Source organism: Orbicella franksi, chromosome 14 (genome assembly GCF_964199315.1).
Source record: "Orbicella franksi chromosome 14, jaOrbFran1.1, whole genome shotgun sequence".
NCBI lineage: Eukaryota > Metazoa > Cnidaria > Anthozoa > Scleractinia > Merulinidae > Orbicella > Orbicella franksi.
In genome coordinates, this window is record NC_138158.1 from 8,010,274 (window position 1) to 8,029,000 (window position 18,727).

The window sequence follows — 18,727 nt, forward strand, 5'->3', positions numbered from 1 at the left end:
CGTGGTGCTAACTTCAGAATTTGGTAGATCATAAATTCAACTCACATTGACTTGGGACTCTAAAAGACAAGGAGTCTGTTTGTCGATCTTGCAGTCTTCACAGTAGAATTAGAATAAACTTGAAAATCATTTAACAGAATGCAATACTTAATAATAAAGTGTATTATCGTTTGTCTCACGATGTAGTCACTTGAGATGTAGATCGCGATCTACATTTTTAAACCCGTGTTGCACAAAAAGTATGCAATACATCAGGCTCATATTCATTGGCAGAGTTAATCGTACTATGTCCTTTCAATGCTCACAACTAATTTATTTGTAGCTCGATCAGAAACTGAATTGCTTATGCTAATGAGGCAGATGTTGTAAACAAGGACTCCCCTATACCAAGATCCCAGCGCCCTCGTGCGATTTTTAAAGGAGATCAGTTACAGTGTTTTTGTCATTTTGGCCACGTACAAAACTAAATTAAAATTGAAGGAATCTGAAAATAATAGTCTGCTAAGATAGAAAAACACCAAAGAGATAATACTAAACCATAAAGGAACAAGGATGGTTTAGGATGGAGAAGACTGACAGAGATTATAAACGACGAACTTGAAAAATTTAGGCTAACTTTTCAAGATGCACAAACCGTAATGTTTAGCGCAAACGTTTCACAAGGTAGAACAAATTTCTGCTTTTCGTAGAAAACAAACACGACGCTACCGCGCCATTCGAGGAGGGATGCATGTTTATAATCCTTATAAATAATGCACACCAGTGGAACTCTCCAAATTGAAAATACAGATTTATTTACAGCCTCTTTGGATAAGCTCAGATAATATACAATTCGGTTAAAAAGCTGTTTGGATACCAACTCGAGCACTTAAGTTTTAGTCCACAATTTCTATATCGAGTTTGGCTATTTACATGTGCAGCTGAATAAAAAAAAATCGGCTAATAACAAAAAAGAAAGAAGAAGTAGTTTTTAACTCTCAGTCTTTCAAAAAGTCCGTAACACTCGCACGAAGAGAAAATGGAAACTTCTCTGCAAAATCTTAATTCACGGCCATAGGTGGTAACCTCGATCCAGAGGGCGGTCGGGAATTGATGACGGTCTCCATATCTTTTATTTGGACGCGTAATTTTCTAATCTCGACTTTCTGCATATCAATCATCTTTTCCATCTCTAAATTTTCGTCGGACATGTTGCGTTTGTTCTCCGAGTTGCTAGGGTCCTCATCTTCGGGGAATTGCTGTTGTTTGCGCATGACACCTAACGCGGTTTCCAGGTCATGGACTTGAGTGCGGGCGATTTTGAGCTCGCGTCTGAGGTCGTTTATCTCTTTGATGAGAGTAACGTTTTCCTGCAAGAAAAATTAGCGTTAGAAGAGAAAATAGAATACTTTTAATTCAGTGAAACAGAAGATTTCCTTGTGATTAATAGCTAAATTTACGTTATCAACTTGCGTCGAAATTAGTGTTGTTGGTACTTCAATGCGAGAATCGAAAGTTAAACAAGCAAGAAAAGCAAGTGGTTTCTTAGATTCTCAATAAAACGCAAGATGAACGCGAGGAAAACGCGAGTCGAACGCAACGACACTGAACAACGGCCAACAAAGCAGACTGCATTTCAGATGAAAATCTATCACGCTAACGGCTCAATTCCCCACCTGCATAATTCTGACGTTATCTGCTCTGTGGATCTCGGAATCCTTGGCAAGCTTCTTTCTCAAGGACGCTACACTTCTCTCCAGATGTTCTCTCTGACGCGCGTACTCTCTTTGAATGTCCGCGTCCACGCCAGCAGAATCCAGCTAAAAATACGACAAAATTACCAGGTGAACAGGCAAAAGATCGCACAAGATTTCATTGAGGTGGCGACTCGTGTGTACATGGTCTAATGTAGTAACGAAAACGAGATTGAATGAAACGAGTTTTCCCACGCTTAATACTGGCCAGACGACGCTTGGCCCCCTTAATGGAATACACGTTTCTCGCCTTGTTACAGGTTCCATGTTTCCCCGCGCTTGGCACCGGTTCTACGTTTTCCCGCGCTTAGCACCGGTTGCATTTTTTCGCGCATTTAGCACCAGTTGTATGACGCGTGGGACCAGGCTTGCACCTGTTGCATGTTTTACTTTGGGTTGTGATTGGTTCATCGTTTTATGTCTCTTTGCGTTGATTGGTCAGACTCAATTACGTTGGTCCTGGTTTCACGACAATCATCAGCAGGGCCGTCGCTAGTAACACGCAAGAGGAAGCGCTTGCCTCGGACATGTTTTTTTTTTTTCGTTTTTGTTGTTTGTTGTCATCGTAAACACCCTAAATACTTAGGTAGGGAATCTTACCATGGGCAGTAAGTCTGTCATATTTTTTTCACGGACATTGCCTCAGTTAAAACTTTTTGTTTCAGCCTACAGCCCTGATCAGAGGAGCGTTCTAAATTGAGAAGAATTTCGAGGTGCTTACCGATTCATCCTGGACATATTTTTGATATAAAGACTTGACATTCTCCTTCAGTTTCTTCGGTTCTTGTATAAAGCCAACGCAGTTGTGGAGGTCAGTTTTAAATCTCTTCACAATAGCTTCGACATCACCAACCTAAGATTAAATACGAAAGCATAATTAGAGAGTAGAAAATAATAGAGAAACTGAGGAGAAAAAAAAAACAGAAGAGAAAATTAATGGCAAACCAAACATTCGTGTCACACGACAAATATCTAGACTTTCTGCCAAGAAGAAATTAAAAAAGCAAAACAAAACAAAAGCTTTCATCTGAAAGTTCAAGCGAACAACATTTCTTATCCACAAACACAGAACTTTATCTTAACGTTTAAAAACGGAAAATTCCCGATGGGCGGTAAAAATCAAAATAAACGGAACACAGGTAGAGAATTGTATCAGCCATGAAAAGTAAAGAAGTGAAACAAAAGCAGAGAGAGGAAAAACCTAATGAAGAACTGCAATGGCGATCAGTGACGTTATTTACCCTTTGCCTTTGAGAGTGCATTTCTTTGTCGGTAGCCTTCAGTTTAAGTCTAAGCTCGGTGATGTTCAACTCCAAGCTCGTGTTTTGCTTGTGAAACCGTTCAAGCTCACTCTCCATCTGTTGAAAAATAGAAAGGAAAAAAAAATTAAGTTAGCGCACTTCTTCCTTAAATATCATGTAACCGAAACTGTTCCCATAGGTTGCAAAGTTTGCTTTCTTTGTAACTACAACTGCAAGATCTCCTTTCGCCGGCACAATAAACCTGGTTGTTCAAATATGACGACACAGTCAGCCGCAATGTTATGCACGCACGCACGCGCGCGCAAAGCAACTTTATTTTGATAGCCAAAATCTCATGCCCTCTCAAGATTTTCTAGAGTTAGTTAAGAATCTACTTAAAATTTTACATTTTGATTGTGTCCGTTTAATATGCCAATTCAAGCAGAGATTGTATCTTCTCGGTTACCACGCAGGATACAAAATCAAAACCAATCATGACAACATGAATTTTCTCACCCTTGCTATCCGTGACATTTTTTCCTCACGCACAACACTTTACGTGTCTTCTAGCGCATGAAACCCCCTCCGTGCTTCTCTCCCTTGCCTCCAGTTAATCATTTCACTTTGACTTATGATTGTTTTGAATTCTTACAAATTTTGGCACTGCGATATTTCGCATCATGAATAGTTTCGTTTTCGCGTTACTTCAGTCTTCATCTGGTTCCGATCAGAGCTGTTCACGTGAAAAAATACGGGCTTGATTTTGGCTTACCTCTTGTATTTGTTCTTTCATGGCTTTAATGTCATTCTCTCTGGGCTCTATTTGTTTTTTCAGCTCCTTTATTTTGTAGTCCAAAACAAACTTGAATTTCTCAAGCTCTTGATTCTTCTTCTTTAAATCATATATTCGTTTTTCCTAGGGAGAGATTGGCAGCTTTAATAAGTGATAGGTTTAACTGCTTCTAATACAAATCAATCAATCAATCAATCAATCAATCAATCAATCAATCAATCAATCAATTAGTCGATCAATCAATCAGTCAGGTAATCAATCAATTAATAAGTCAGCTGCTTATTCATTCATTCGTTCGTTCGTTCGTTCATTCATTCATTCATACAATCAGTCAGTCAGTCAGTCAGTCAAACAGAGAGTCAGACAGTCCGTCAGTCAGTCGGTCGGTCGGTCGGTAGGCTCGATTACCAGCCGCTGTTCGGGAAAAGAGCCCGCGCTCCTCCCCCGAACTCATCTCGGGGAGGAACGTAGACTGGACTCGAGAAAGCGGCGGAAATCGAGCCTAGTCGGTCGGTCGGTCAGTCGGTCGGTCGGTCGGTCGGTCGGTCGGTCAGTCAATCAGATAGACAGACAGACAGTCAGCCAAGCAGAAAAAACAAGCAGGACCGCTATTGTACCTTATCCTGTATGGTTTCGTCTCGTTCCTGGATCTCTTTCTTCAGTCCATAGATGTCTTTCTCTAGAGACTTGATCACTCCTTGCAGTTTGTTGTTCTCGTTCTGCTGCCGTTGTATTTCAGCTTTGTAATCGTCGATCTCCTTCTGAAGGCTTGTAAACTAAACAGGAAGAAAAAGCAGTAAAGCGGTGTTTAGATCGCACTTCGAACATCTTGTTAGCTACAATGTTCTTTCCCAGCAACTGTCAACAGGAAAACTGTTGAAACACCTGTGACGTTTTGTTACAAATCAGAGTCCTCAAAGGCTCATATTATGGAAGACTTGGTGTCGAATCTTGAACGTCTCTCTACGGTCCGTGTTCAGAACATGAGCTAGCCGGCAATGCAGGCATATTTTAGGCAAGCAAGTGCACCTTTTTCCGTAAGGTCGCCATCTTAGACTAGGTAATAAGTGGGCGGTCTGGGCGAGGGAAAATCTGCCAAGGGAGTAGGCGTGGGGCAAAGAAATTGGGGAGGAGGGAGGGGAAGGAAAAAACACGCGGATTTTTTATCTTCCCCTGTACTGCAGGGAAAGAAGGGTGATGATCCCGTCCGTTTACCCACACTACAAAAGATCCAGTTTACCTTTTTCCTCATAATCCCTGTTTCGCCTTTCAGCCTCAGGTTAGCCTCTTTTTCTTCTCTCAGCCTTCGTTCGTACTTGTTTTTGATGTCCAGGATTTCACGGTCTGCATCTTCTTCAATTTGTTTCTTTGTTTCTTCGTATTCTCGTAGCTGCTGCCGAGACTCGTCTTGTGACTGTGTGGGAAAATGGCAGCAAATGTCATGAAAAATAAACAAACGCCTGATACAATTTTTTTTACTCAGAGGAACAAGAATGGAAATACTTTAATTTGGAAGTTGTCGCGTCAGCATGACGCCATCAGAAAGGTCGTGTTGCTGAGCAACGGCTTTAAAGAAAATGTCGCTCACTCGGCTCACTCGAAATTCAGTCCATGAAATGAACTGACCGCGGACTTTACAACTGTTTCCAAACACCTGCAGGTCGTAGTTTCGCTTGTCAAAAGAATTGATACAATGAGAATAAAACATAGTGCACAGTACGGCGTGCACTTTACGAGAAATTCGATAAGACGAATGATGACACTTAAAATAAACCGACAATTCAGAAGAAAGCGCGGGAGGAGAGGAAGGGATTGTGAAGATGGTAGCGACAAAGATTTAGGGGCTTGTCTCTGTTGGGAGGAAATAATTTTTGTGGAGAGAGGGCTTAATTTTAGTGGTTATTCCTAGGGGGAATTGTTTTTATTTTTTTATTTTTTTATTTTTTATTTTTTTTTTGGGGGGGGGGGGTAGTCTGGAGGCTTAAGGAAACTTGGTCATTACCTGTTCCAGCTGGGCGCTTTTTTCCTCGAGTTTATTCTCATAATACTCGGTCAGCTGCTCCAACGCCTGTTCTTTAGATTCCTCCATCTCCGTCAACTGTCGCTCATAATCTTCTTGCATCTTCTGGCTCTTAGCCTGTAGTTCTTGATATTTCTCGTATTCAGACATGAGTTTCTGGTTGTTCGCTGACTCTAAGTCTTGCAACTCTTTGCCGTGTTTTTCCAAAAAGTCAGCAATTTCCTCCTCGTGTTTCGCTTCTTCTTTGTCCTTGTCAGTCTTCAGGACTTGGTTCTTAGTTTTCAGCGATTCCATTTCTTGTATGAACTTCTCCGTCAGTTCTTTGATCTTCTCGTTGTAGTTCATGTCTTTGAGTCGCAGTTGATACTCGTTTTCCATTTTGAGTTCTTCAACGCGCGTTTTCAGCTCGGCCATCATGGAGTTCTGTTTTAAAAGAGTAATAAAAACTGAACGTTACCCTTTACATTCCAAAAGCGACAAAAGTCTGTTTTCTCCTTAACCTATAACAGGTTTTAGTATTAATCTACTAGCGTTCTATCACGAATGCCGTTCTCTGATTGTCTACGCTACTCACTATCTATTCTGTGATAGATAGTCAATAGCATAGCAGTGTGCCCTTGTTAATAAGATGACAGCCGCTTTTTGGCGTTTTCGAAGTGTCTGTGAAGAGGAGTTACATAAAGTTTTGAACGACTAGTAGATTTACACTAAAAGAATGAGATTATTCGCTCTCGATTTCTATGCGTGATAGTTAACTCGGGCTGCGCCCTCGTCATTACTATTGTTAAAGCTAATGAATCATTTTATCTGTGCTGTGCGAAGACACCATACTCATGTCAGTACCAGCAAACGCCAGACAATGCACAAGGATACGTCCGCAAAGCGTGCAGAATGAAAGTGTCCTTGCAACACCAGAAAAGGTTCACGTATCTTTTCGTCCTCACCTTTTCTTCCAAGTCTGATTTGGTGATAAGGATCTCCTCGGCGTACCCCACTTCCTTGTCACGTTTCATTCCTCTGCCTTCCTTGTCCACGGCTTTGAAGATGAACAAACATGCGTCCTCGGACACTGTGAACAGGTACTGATCGTCAAAAGACATGCGCATCTGGAAAATGAAGATACAGTGCACATTGAATAAGTTATAAGCACTAATAGACGACAGGAAAAAATCTTGAGGGCGAATATTTTGTTTCAAGAAATTATTTAGGAGATATCTCCTTCCATCATCACTTTGAAATGAGCTTAAGACGGAATCCCCCAGAAATTCGAGTGACAAGTGGACAAAAACCTAGTACCATGATTATTCGTAAAAGAACCTGTGAAATGGTTACCTTGGTGATGGGCTTGGAATGCACCTGATGCTCCTGCCACTCTCCAGGAACGGTCAGCGGAAATTTCATCGCGCGCAGGGTCCCTGAGCTGGTGCCAGCGAAGAGCATTCGACCGGAACGTGACATCACGCACTGCGTCAACACGATGTCACTTGCTGGCACTTCACGCAGAATCTGTTGAAGACAAACATGATTTGCATTTAGATCAAAAGTAGTAGGCTTTTTTCTAGTTTTTTTTTTCTTTTTTCCCTGAGAAAGTACAAGGCTAACTTGGTCAGACCTATAAAAACAGCTTTCAAAAACAACTAGGAATTTTCACAACAACCGTGCCTTGATCCATACACGTTACTCTTATTGAAACCACAATACTTGTAACGGTCACTTAAAAATGATTTTGCCCCAAGATAGGTCTCCTTCTTTTGAGAGGCTTAGCTTGGACGTCCCTAATTAGGCAAAGACTTGAATTTTTCTAGCCTCTTCCGCAGAATATCAAACCAAATTTACGGTCCAACATATCAGGGGTTTCGGGTAACCGTGTGAGTTTTAAGCTGCATGACGGAGACATGAATTCGTGTGTATTCCACATTCATTCCTTGACCATCCTTGTTTCTTTATGGTTTAGTATCATCTCTTAAGTGTTTTTCTATCGTTTTTAACTATTATTTTCAAGTTTACTTAAGTTTAAAGGTAATTTTGTTTAAAATACCGTGACTGAGCTCCTTTAAACTAACTTATTTACCTGCGAGTCACAAATCTCCTTGAGCGTCCTGTCCGAGCCCACAGCAAAAGTGGTCCTACTGTCGGGGGAGACCGCCACACTGGTGTAGCTACAGGACTTGAGCACGCTCTCGCCTTCACGCTTGTAACTGGTCACATTCCACTCGTACACTGCACCGTCCATACCACAGGAAATAATTTTACTATCATCCTGGCTCCAGATCACTTGGCGAACCTATGAAATTAGCCATGGATCATAAGAATTAGTTAGGCGATATATACAGAACAAATTCAAGCGATCTGAAGGTATTTTGTGATTTGCAAAATTGAGCTCAAAGTTGACAAAAACCTTAAAATGACAGTTCTTATAATAAGCAAGATAAACATTGTTGAATTCGAAAAGCTACTGAGATGGGAAACTGAACGAGTTTACATGTACATTGTGCATTGGGATTTAAACACTCTTGAAAAGTTTAGCCTAAATTTTTCAAGTTATTCGTTTGTAATCCGTGTTAATCTTCTCCATCCTTAACCATCCTTGTTCCTTTATGGTTTATTATTACCTCTTTGGTGTTTTCCTTTCTTAGGAAAGTACCATTTTCAGGTTTCCTTCAATTTAAGGGTAATTTTATACATGGCCAAAATAACTAAAAAAAGCCGCGACTGAGCTCCTTTAAGGACAGTTATCTCACTAATACAGCCTCTTCTAAATTATGGACACTTCACTTTGTCACAGACAAACCAGAATTGATAAAATCTCTACCTCTAAAATATGGACATCTCCATAACATAAACACTAAACTACTGTATGCGCCTTTGGTGTCCGTATTCAGCTAAATTTCGCTTATGAAACTTAATTTGGCTGAGAGCAATTTTCAATCGAGCGTCGTAAAACTAAAATCAAAATAATCACTCTAGCGAATCACAACCGACCTAGACAATCCAGAGAACCAATCAAAACTAGGAGCAATACATGTAGCTGACGCAAAGGGCGGGAAACGTATGCGAGCGAGTCACGATTGGTTTTGATTTTACTTCTGACTGGATGAAAAAGTAGCGCGGGTTGTTTGAGCCAATCGTGTAGCGTGGTAACGCACAACCAATCAGAGGCACTGCACGGATCTCCGAAGAGCTACGTCATTAAAATGGAATTTTTCGGATCCAGTCCCTGACTTCTCTGAAGTAGGGGAAGGAAACGTTAATTTCTTCATGTTAAAAAATGTGATTAAATACCTTTCCATTGTGTCCCTTGAGGTTGCCAACGTTCTCGAATGTTGTTGAGGAGTACAGCTGAATAACATTGCCATGCACAGCGGCAAATAGATGACCGCCATTACTGAACGAACACTGCAAAGTAAAAGTCAGCAAATAATTTTCAGCACAACCCTTAAAGTCATTTAACACGTGATACTTGCACGCAAATAAAGAAAAGGTGAGAAAGATCAAGCCGAAAGCTAAACCATCAAATTGGAGTTTAGTACAGAGAAAAACAAGTAAGCTGCGGCTCTTTTTCAATGCTTCATGAAACTTTTTGAATTTCAGCAAAACATTGCAATACGCACGAGTTCTTTGAGAACAAGGCGCAAAGTCTCTTCTTTAAGCTTTATAACATCGCCTTGAAGTACCAAGTGGAGGCGCAATGGCCTCATGGTTAGTGCGCTCGTCACCGGGTCGAGCGATCCGGGTTCGAACCCTGGTCTGGGACATTGTGTTGTGTTCTTGGGCAAGACACTTAATTCTCACAGTGCCTCTCTCCACCCAGGTGTATAAATGGGTACCGCCGAATTTAATGCTGGGGGTAACCCTGCGATGGACTAGCATCCCATCCAGGGGGGAGTAGAAATACTCCTAGTCGCTTCATGTTAAGGAAACCGGGATAAGCTCCGGCCTGGTGGGCCACTTGGCTCGTATGCAGACTTCAGCTTACCTTTACCTTGAAGTACCAAAAGGTTTTAAAACGCGCGACAATCTGTTACGAAAATGTTCCGCAAGGCAGCATACCGTTTTCGGATCAGCAGCAAAGAATTGTTTTTAAATCGCTTTCAAGACTATTAAATGGTCTTGAAATCAATGTAACAACGATGCTCTGTCGATTACAAGTTGCAACAAACGTGAAAATGCACCGATTCTGAAAGTCTTTGCAAATTTCATTTTGCTCGCTGAAGCCACGATTTTCGCCCCGGCCAAAAAGCAGCAAACCACAAAACGCTTACTGCGTGAATTTACGTCTACATCCATAACTTCCTGTCTCACTTTTGCATCGACTGTTTGCACAAAAGACGTTGACACAGTTCCGCTTAGAGATAAGTAAACCAAAATTCGTGTTTAAAACACGCGAGTATCAACCCCGCGCGCGAATCCAAGTGCGCCTAGACTGCGTATTGGTCGAATTTTCAAAAGCGCTCGTGTCGCTACAGTGTGTTGATTTGAATTTCGAGTCTCACAGTTTTATTGTTCACGTCTTAGTTTAGTTTTGCTAACAACTCTATCGCTTGAGCTTGACACTGCTTTGTAAAATTCCATAGATACTTGTAATGTACAACAAGAACGACAACACTTTATCCAAATATTTGTAATCCAAAAGGATTAGTTGCTGCGTGGCACAGTAAACAGTTCAAAAGTTCGAAATAGTAATAACTCAGTGCCAAATTAAAAACGATGTATCCAGCAGACGTTTCGGGCCTAGCCCTTACTTAACGCTAAGTTGAGTTTTGAAACATTTACCCCATTTAGTAGCATACAGTACAATACACAGGAATTCTAAGCGACTTTGAGAAGGTTTTAAAACGTGTGTCAATCTGTAAATAAAGTGTACAGCCAGGCAGTATATCATTTTTCGATTAGCAGCAAAGAACCGTTGTTAAATCGCTCTCAAGACGATTGAATAGTCTTGAAATCGATTTAACAACGATGCTTTGCAGATTACAAGCCTGCATGTAGGTTGCGACAAAAGTGAAAATGCACTGATTTGCGTATTTCATTTTGCTCTGCAACGCCACAATTTTCGCCCCGGCCAATAGGCAGAAAATTCTGCATTCGTACGAGAACCTCGCAACGCAGGCTACATGTATCTCATAGTACTTTGATGTATGAAATGATGGATACCTTCACAAATCTCTGTCTCATTTTTGCTTCGTCTCCCCTAACCAAGACTAGTTTTGTATGGTATCCTTTAGAGATACATTGTACATGTCCGCCAACCAAAATTGATTTATAACGCTATTGCTCGTGTTCGAGTCTGTTTTCCTATATTTGGCTGAAATATTGTGTCACAACAGAAATATTGGCTACGACCAAAAATAGCTAACGCGTTCAAAAACGCGCGTGTACCCCCAAGGGCGACTCCCATACAAAACGGTGGGGGTGCCCGTCGTACATGCACATGTAACTTAAAGGAGTTAAAAAGCGGTTTTGGTATCTCTGAGGGTTTCAGCCCCAAAAGGTTCACAGCGGGAGCTTTTGTGGTACGTTTACAATATTGAGCCCCCAAAAAATATGACAAGAAATAATTTGTTGTTTCAGAATTGGTTCCTCTTAGGGGTGAAAAAAAATTTGAAGCCACGCCCACAAAACAGGATCTTGGTATCTCATACGGGTAATTTTCATAAATTTCCGACAGGCAACCCCGCCCTTTTATATGGGAGTCAACTCCTCCCCCAGGGGGGATGTACCTAGTGCGTTAAACAAAGCGCACAATGGAACATTTGTTTTTACGTTAATTGCGTTTAAGACGCGCGTGCGATGTTCGCACGTTACTGTAGTTTAGTTCTGGCCCTCTCTCTGTCACGCAACGCTACTCTCTCGGGAGGGACAGAGGGACCATCCCTCAAGCGCGTAGCGTTGTGTGACAGAGAATGGGCCAGAACTCGACTAACCGGTACTGTAGACACACTAACCTCTCTACAGCCTCTGATGGTAAATTCCTTGAAGGACCTGATGTCGTCAATCAGCAGGTTCATAAGCCGTAACTTGTCACTGAATCCAACCAAGATGTACAAGCCTGAAGGATGAAGCGCTATGCTGTAGCACTCCTCTTGGAATTCTTTATACTGTTCCAGTGAGCTGCAAGGCAACAATTAACTTTATTATAACCTGCGAGCAGACTCATATTTGGGGAACACACGCGTCTCTGTACCAGACTTCTCCCACCGGATTGATGGTACGTGTGACTCAGAGGTAAGCCTGCTCGCAGGCTAACTTCACTAGGTCAGTACAGTCTCTCAAAGAGGCACTAATCATGAGAATTCTGCTGCATTGTTTTGTCAAAACGGTGCTTAAATTATGATTGTCTTGTAAAAACATGAAATGCATCTAAAAGACCACGAGGAGGATATTTATAAAATTACGTGAATCATTGAATGAAGAGCAAACTGTAACAAGTTCTCTATTTGCGATTTTCCAAGATGCAATGAAGGGCAGAATTTTCACGAAGGATGCTGTGTTCTTCCTGGTTCCCTGATTAATTAATTCACGACTAGTTAATCTAAAATTAAAGTACAAGTTTAAGTTTCTGAGGTTCATTATTCACCTCAAAAATATTGTCAAGTTCTGTCTCTAATATTAATGAGAGATAATCTAGGAATTACACTGTCTACTGCAGCCACATGTACATGTAGTGGTTGACCAAGCAATGGCTTTCAGTTAATTAGGGGAGACCGTAAACTACCGTATTAATAGATGTGATGCTAAATTTACTTGAACATTCTACATGTAACATAGGCATAACACAGATCTGTCAACAGTTCTGAGAAGAGACAATCTTGCATGCAGAGATTGCACACCAACTGCAGACAAAACTACACTGAAAAATGTCACAAAATAATTGAGTTATTTTCCACATAAAAACCTCACCAAGCTTCGTAGTTCCATATCCTCACTGATCTGTCCAAACCACAAGTCGCGATCAATGGTTTCCTTATGCACACATCCATACCAGTGATGACGCCACGGTGGAATGCCTGTGACAGCAACTCGAAAGTTGCTATATCGCCCTGTCATGAAATACATATAACAAAAACATTATGCAAAGAACTTTGACATCAACATATTGTACTTACCACCACAAAGCAAATATGGCCCTATTATAACTGTTAAGTACACTTCACGGAGGGCGGTATATCATGAGAGTTTGGTTGAGCCATGGATTGTATTTTGGCAAAAAAAAAGTCGAGGAAAAAAAGAAAATACCCCTGGCAAGACCAAACAAGCCTAGATGCCTGTAAACATTTGTGAATAAGGCAAGATTGGTTGAGTCATGTAGGCAGTAAGTAATTTAATAATAAATAGTATACATGTAATGATGGTTACAATTATTAAACTGAAAAATTGTACACTATAAAGAATGTCTCACTACTTCATACTAAGTTACGAAAAGAAAAAAGTAACAAAAAATACAGAAAAGTGACTAGTTTTATATTAGCTTTATCAGTCTTCGGAAAAATTTAAATTGTTTAAATCACTTTAGGCGCTTTACATAAAGAAGTAATGTTTTGTGCAAACAGTACTAACAATAACAGTTATTTTTCTCGTCTTCATTTTTCCTCTCTTTCCTCTCTGTAAGTAAACAAAGCATTTTCATGTTATGAACATAATCATGTAAACAATACAATTACGGTTTATAATTTTGAAAGTTTAAGTATTTTTAAACAAAGCTTACATTGTTACATTTTACAAACATGTATTTTTAGCTTGAGATATTCAAATTTGTATAACTTTATTGAAAATTCAATTTTTAATTTAGAATCTTCATATTCTTTAAATCACTTTGGAATTAACTTTTCTATTTAGGATGATTCCTTCATTTAAAGGTTTAATTTTAAAAAGAGATGTATCTTACATGATTGTGCCTGATATTACATTTTAATTTAATTTGAAGCTCTTTTCTCTATTTTAAGCAGATCATTAAAAAATTATCTTCAAAAACAAGTGTAATTAATTTTATTTATAATGTTTTAATTATATTCAAACAACTTATAATTTTTAAATAAAATCTCTAAAAAAATTATTTACAGATTTACTTTAAAATACATGCCAGTAATTTTACAAAATTTCTTTAAAGGCATAATGCATATTTGTAAATTATTGAGTCTAGATAGGTGCATCAGCAGGACAATATGAACATCTAGCTCTTTTATCACAGACACAAGCTGCACATAAAGTCAGTTGAATTCATATTAATTGACACCTCAAGTAGACTAGGCAATCAGAGCAAACCTACTAAAACAAACTTTTTTTTGTTCTTTCATTCTTTGTCTTACCAGGGAAGTAAAGGATCTCCTGAAATGGGAATCACAGGGTAACCACACCTTTTATAAACTCTGTACATGTATGTACATGATTGTATGCTGTCCCAGTCACTTAATGATAAACCTGTAAGGCTTATGTCAAGGGTAACACACAGTTCCAGAAAGAATGGGAATTTTGTATATAGAAAACATATAACATACATGTGCCCTTTAGCAAATGGGGGGTTGAGGGGTGGCGTACAGTAGTTAGTTGTCCAAGAGACATACACTGTACATATACACAGCACTATCAATAAGGGCTGTTACCAGTAATACCTGTTACCGCTGATCACGCTTGATGGGTACTTGATGCTACAGGCAAAGTTGCAAGTAAAATTCACCCGTAAAGTAACAAGTTTACTATGGGTGTGAAAGATCAAGACTGTATTATACAGGTGAATCAAACCTTAATGACAGCCTTGGTATACATTTACATGTAACAGCACACTCCTTGATATATCTGACTGTCAGTAACATGTCAAATGCAACAACACTAAACAAGTACGTAGCACATGTATAATAGGCATATCACGCATTTCTTACCTTTCCAAGATCAGCTGTAGACATGGTGATACAATACAGCTGACTTGACTTTGTGCTGCAAACCAGCGTCTCCTCTGAGGGACTCACAGTCAGATTGACGATCTCTTGACTTTCTGACACCTGCAGGTCGGGGCTCTGTGTGTCAACTGGAATCTTTATTTCTCGGGCCTTCTTGTAGAAGTCTTTTTCCTCCGTCTTTTCAAAGAGATGTACAGTTCCTGCACCACCCGAGCAGATGAAGCCTTTTGAGAAAGCAATGATACAGGTCACCTGTGGCAGAGCATCTTGACTGATGCCACTTTCAGGAACACTGGCCATACTTTGCCTGAAAAAGATATACAGTACCGGTCAAAGGGATTGCAGCATTACATGTGCGTAAAGCGCGTGTACTACACGCACATTACACGCAGTGTCCACACACCTTACACGCAAATACACGAAAATGTGTGTAATTACATACCTGTAGTTACACACAGTAGACAAGATATTGCATGTAAAATTACTCGCAGTTATTCAACTGGATCTCATAAAGTGTGTGTAATGAGAACGAAATATTAAAAGTGCATGTAATGAAAACAAAACACTTACAATGTACCACTTTGATGATGTCACGCAACAGTGACAATTTTTTGTGTCTTTCATAATAATCACTCCCATAGATCAATTTATCATACTGAATTTAGAAAATTAGCAAATTTTCATAAGAGTTTTGTTGCAAACTTGTGGAATTAAGGGACCCCAAAATTGCCAGTTTTTACAAAGAAATCAACCCCTGTATGTATACATTTCTTTGCAAAAGTTGGCAAGTTTGGGGGCCCATATTTCCATGAGTTCAATGGGTTCATATGAAACTTCATATATTTACAAAATTCAGTATAGTAGATTGAATGGTAGGACTTATTTTTTTTATTGTTTGAGTGAAAAGTTAGAGAAGCATGACCTCTTTGAAGTGGTTCATCAAAGGAGCTCAGGACTTTAATTAAATTGATAGAAACCTGAAAATAATAGTTTACTAAGATAGAAAAACATCAAAGAGATAATCATAAACTGTAAAGGAACAAAGATGGTTAAGGATGGAGAAGACTGACATGGATTACAAATGACTAACTTGAAAAATGTAGGCTAATTTTTTCAGGATGTGCAAACCTTGACATACATGTAGCTATTTTATACTATGTTTCTGTCCATGAACCTGATTTTCTTAAGTAACAGAATGAAAAGTAAAGTAGAGCCTGCTGTACAAAGCTGAATCAATAATATAAATAGTTTAATATTATTATTGTTAATTAACTGGTACTGTACAGTGATGAGTTAATTTTCTTTTCTTTAAGTCGCTGAAAACAAATCAACCGATGTAAGAAGTATGAGCTGTAAACAACTGTATTATAACTAGCTTTTGTGTGTTCCATAAAAAAAAAAAAATAAATCAAATGAATATAAAATGAATAGTTTGAGAGGAAGAACATTACTAACATGTGGGTTAATATATATTAAAAATTATTATTACTGTAGCTATATTTTTTTCTACACCTCATCAAACAGTGAGATAATCGTAAGAAACAACATTAACTGTTTACTTGATCAGAACCAGTCAGAACCAACCAAGAGTGCACAATATTACCTTAAGCTGTAATCACTAAATCCCTACCTTGTGGGAGCGGATGCATTGGCAGCACCACCATGAACATTGAATTCATTTTTAAGTTCCCCAGATTCAAACAACAAAAGTCTGCCTGTATCTGTTCCAGCTATGATTCTTTCATCAGAAACCCATGCCTGGCACAGAAAGTTCTGTGGTTCCATTTTCTGGAAAGCAAATTGCTTTAGATTTCCCTCGCTATAGCGGAACAACTTGAAGATTCCATTGCCCACCACACATAGCTGAGTGTTGTCTTGCGGGTTGAAAGTCACCTGCAAGAACAAAGGCAAGAAGACGGTTTAAAACTAATTTACTCTATGGTAAGCTTGCAATGATTGAATTTATGCTAGAGACTAATAATCTGTCTTTGACAAACTTGGACAAAGAATGGGAGTTCATCTAATAATTTGATCATCTGCGCAGGGGTTTCACTAAGGTTTTCAGAAGGAGGAGAACTGGTTATCACAGGTGGGCAAAACTATTTGAACTGAACTTCTACCATACGAAAAACTTTCCTCTAGATGGTCAAACCAGGCAGGCAAACTCATCCCCAAAACCAGTCAATTTGCCCAGTACCGGCCCTTAATGAGACCCATGAATGTGCATAAATAAATTATGGGAAAACAGACAGACTGTCTGTCCAGATAAACTGTCATGGTTGTTTGCCCTGACAGGCAAACTATGGATGATCTGTCTGTTTGCCCGTATTTATGTACAGATGAATATTTATCAGACAAACTCCTATTCTAAAGTTTCCCAAGTTCCTCTTAGACAGATGCTCCATCTTTAGTAATTTGGCCAACTGTCTGAGACAATGAGAACAATGCTACATGACTTGTACATGTAGTTGAAGAAAACTTCTAATACAACTACATGTAGTTCCCACTCTTTGCACTCTTTCCCACTCTTCTAAATAAGACAAAAGGAAGGCAACGCACTTCACATGAAAGTTCGCTAATATTAATTACCTGATAAACAGGGGAATTCATCTGATTTGTAGATTTTGTGACAGCCATTACTTTAGCTTTCTCCCAAGTCCAGTACAACAAGGTCCAGTCAGGCCTTCCACCTTGAGACACAAGATATTTTGAATCCGGCGAGAATGCCAAGCTCACAAATTCGGTGGACTGCACCTCCGCAGAGCTAAGTACTTTTTTCTTTCTCAGCGTGTTAAGATCGTAAATGGTTATGGTGGCTTTTTCTCCTTTCTCCGCGATAGCGACATATCTTCGATTCGGACTGACAGCCAACGCAGTCATTCCAGCGCTTTTGTCAGTCCCGGGAATAAATCTTTGCGATTTCTGATCGATGTTGAATAAAATGCAGTTCGATCCAGATGGATAAATGATCGTCTGCTCGTCCAGATAACAAATATTGTCAGCGACATCAGCCTTCAGGCCGAAGCAATGCCTCGGAGTCGCTACAGCAATCGACATCTCGATGGAAGGAGTGATTTACAAAATTTAACCGTTATGAATGCGGATTGGACGTTGGAAACACCTTCTGGGCAGTTCAACTCCTTTTTCAACGCTTCACAAGTGAGTCAGTACCTAGAATGTCACTAAAAACAACACAATTTTGCGGTACACAGGTTGTCGCTGTCTTGTACAGAAAACATGGTTGCCTCTGATTTGTTTCGTTGCCAAGGACATCGCTCAAAAGGCGCGGTTACCAAGTCTTAGCATGTGATACCGCTGGTCAAGAACCTAGAACGCGGGCCAAGAACGAAAGATAGAGGAAGTATCACGCGAAGTTCAAACTATGATAAACATGGCGTATTTGAACTATGTGTAAATATTAGTTTACATTGAAGAATGACAAATAATTCATCATTTTATTTTTCTGCTCTGCCTTGAATCAATTTAGCTGGGCCATCAAATATTAGTGGAAAAGAGGTCGTTGCTAACTTCCTCACTGCAACAAAAAACACCAAAATAACATATATTCTTTTTGTTCTTGAAGTTGGAATTTGTTTACTTTAAGATAACCAAAGAAACTATGTTTCGTAAGTGTTAAAAGTAATTATCATATCATATGGCGGGTTATGGCGGGCGTGTGAATGTACGTGCCCGAACGGTTTTATTCACCCTTTGTTCAATCATATCAATTTCCGTCGAATGCAGCGCAACACAGCTGGCCCGGGTTGTTCGAAAGGCGGATAACGCTCTCCACCGAATAAATCACTATCCAGTGTATAGCGCGGTTTGTTTTGTAGTTATTCACTGGATAGCGATTTATCAGGTGGATTGCGTTATCCAGCCTTAGAACAACCGGGGCCTGAATTACAAATTAAAAAATCGCCACAGTGCGAGGTGTCACCAAGTGATGACAAAGTCGCTATATAATCCAGCTTAGGCCAACCATACTCCTTCTTTTATTTGTTTGTTTGCTTGTTATGTTCTGGGGATTTTAAATTATTATTTTT

General features: G+C 39.7%; 1 protein-coding gene across 1 annotated transcript; it reads right to left on the reverse strand.

Moving 5' to 3' along the window:
• Positions 1-780: 780 nt before the first annotated feature.
• Positions 781-18,039, reverse strand: LOC145468440 (cilia- and flagella-associated protein 57-like). The gene is made up of 17 exons (XM_081452152.1): positions 17,271-18,039; positions 16,312-16,574; positions 14,664-14,988; positions 12,688-12,827; positions 11,733-11,898; positions 9,070-9,183; positions 7,859-8,071; positions 7,120-7,293; positions 6,732-6,893; positions 5,770-6,210; positions 5,008-5,181; positions 4,385-4,543; positions 3,747-3,890; positions 2,975-3,091; positions 2,455-2,586; positions 1,656-1,799; positions 781-1,349 (listed from the first exon to the last, which is right to left on the reverse strand). The coding sequence occupies exons 1-17, from the start codon at positions 17,736-17,738 to the stop codon at positions 1,041-1,043; spliced, it is 3,645 nt and encodes a 1,214-aa protein (XP_081308278.1). The 5' UTR covers positions 17,739-18,039; the 3' UTR covers positions 781-1,040.
• Positions 18,040-18,727: the final 688 nt, after the last annotated feature.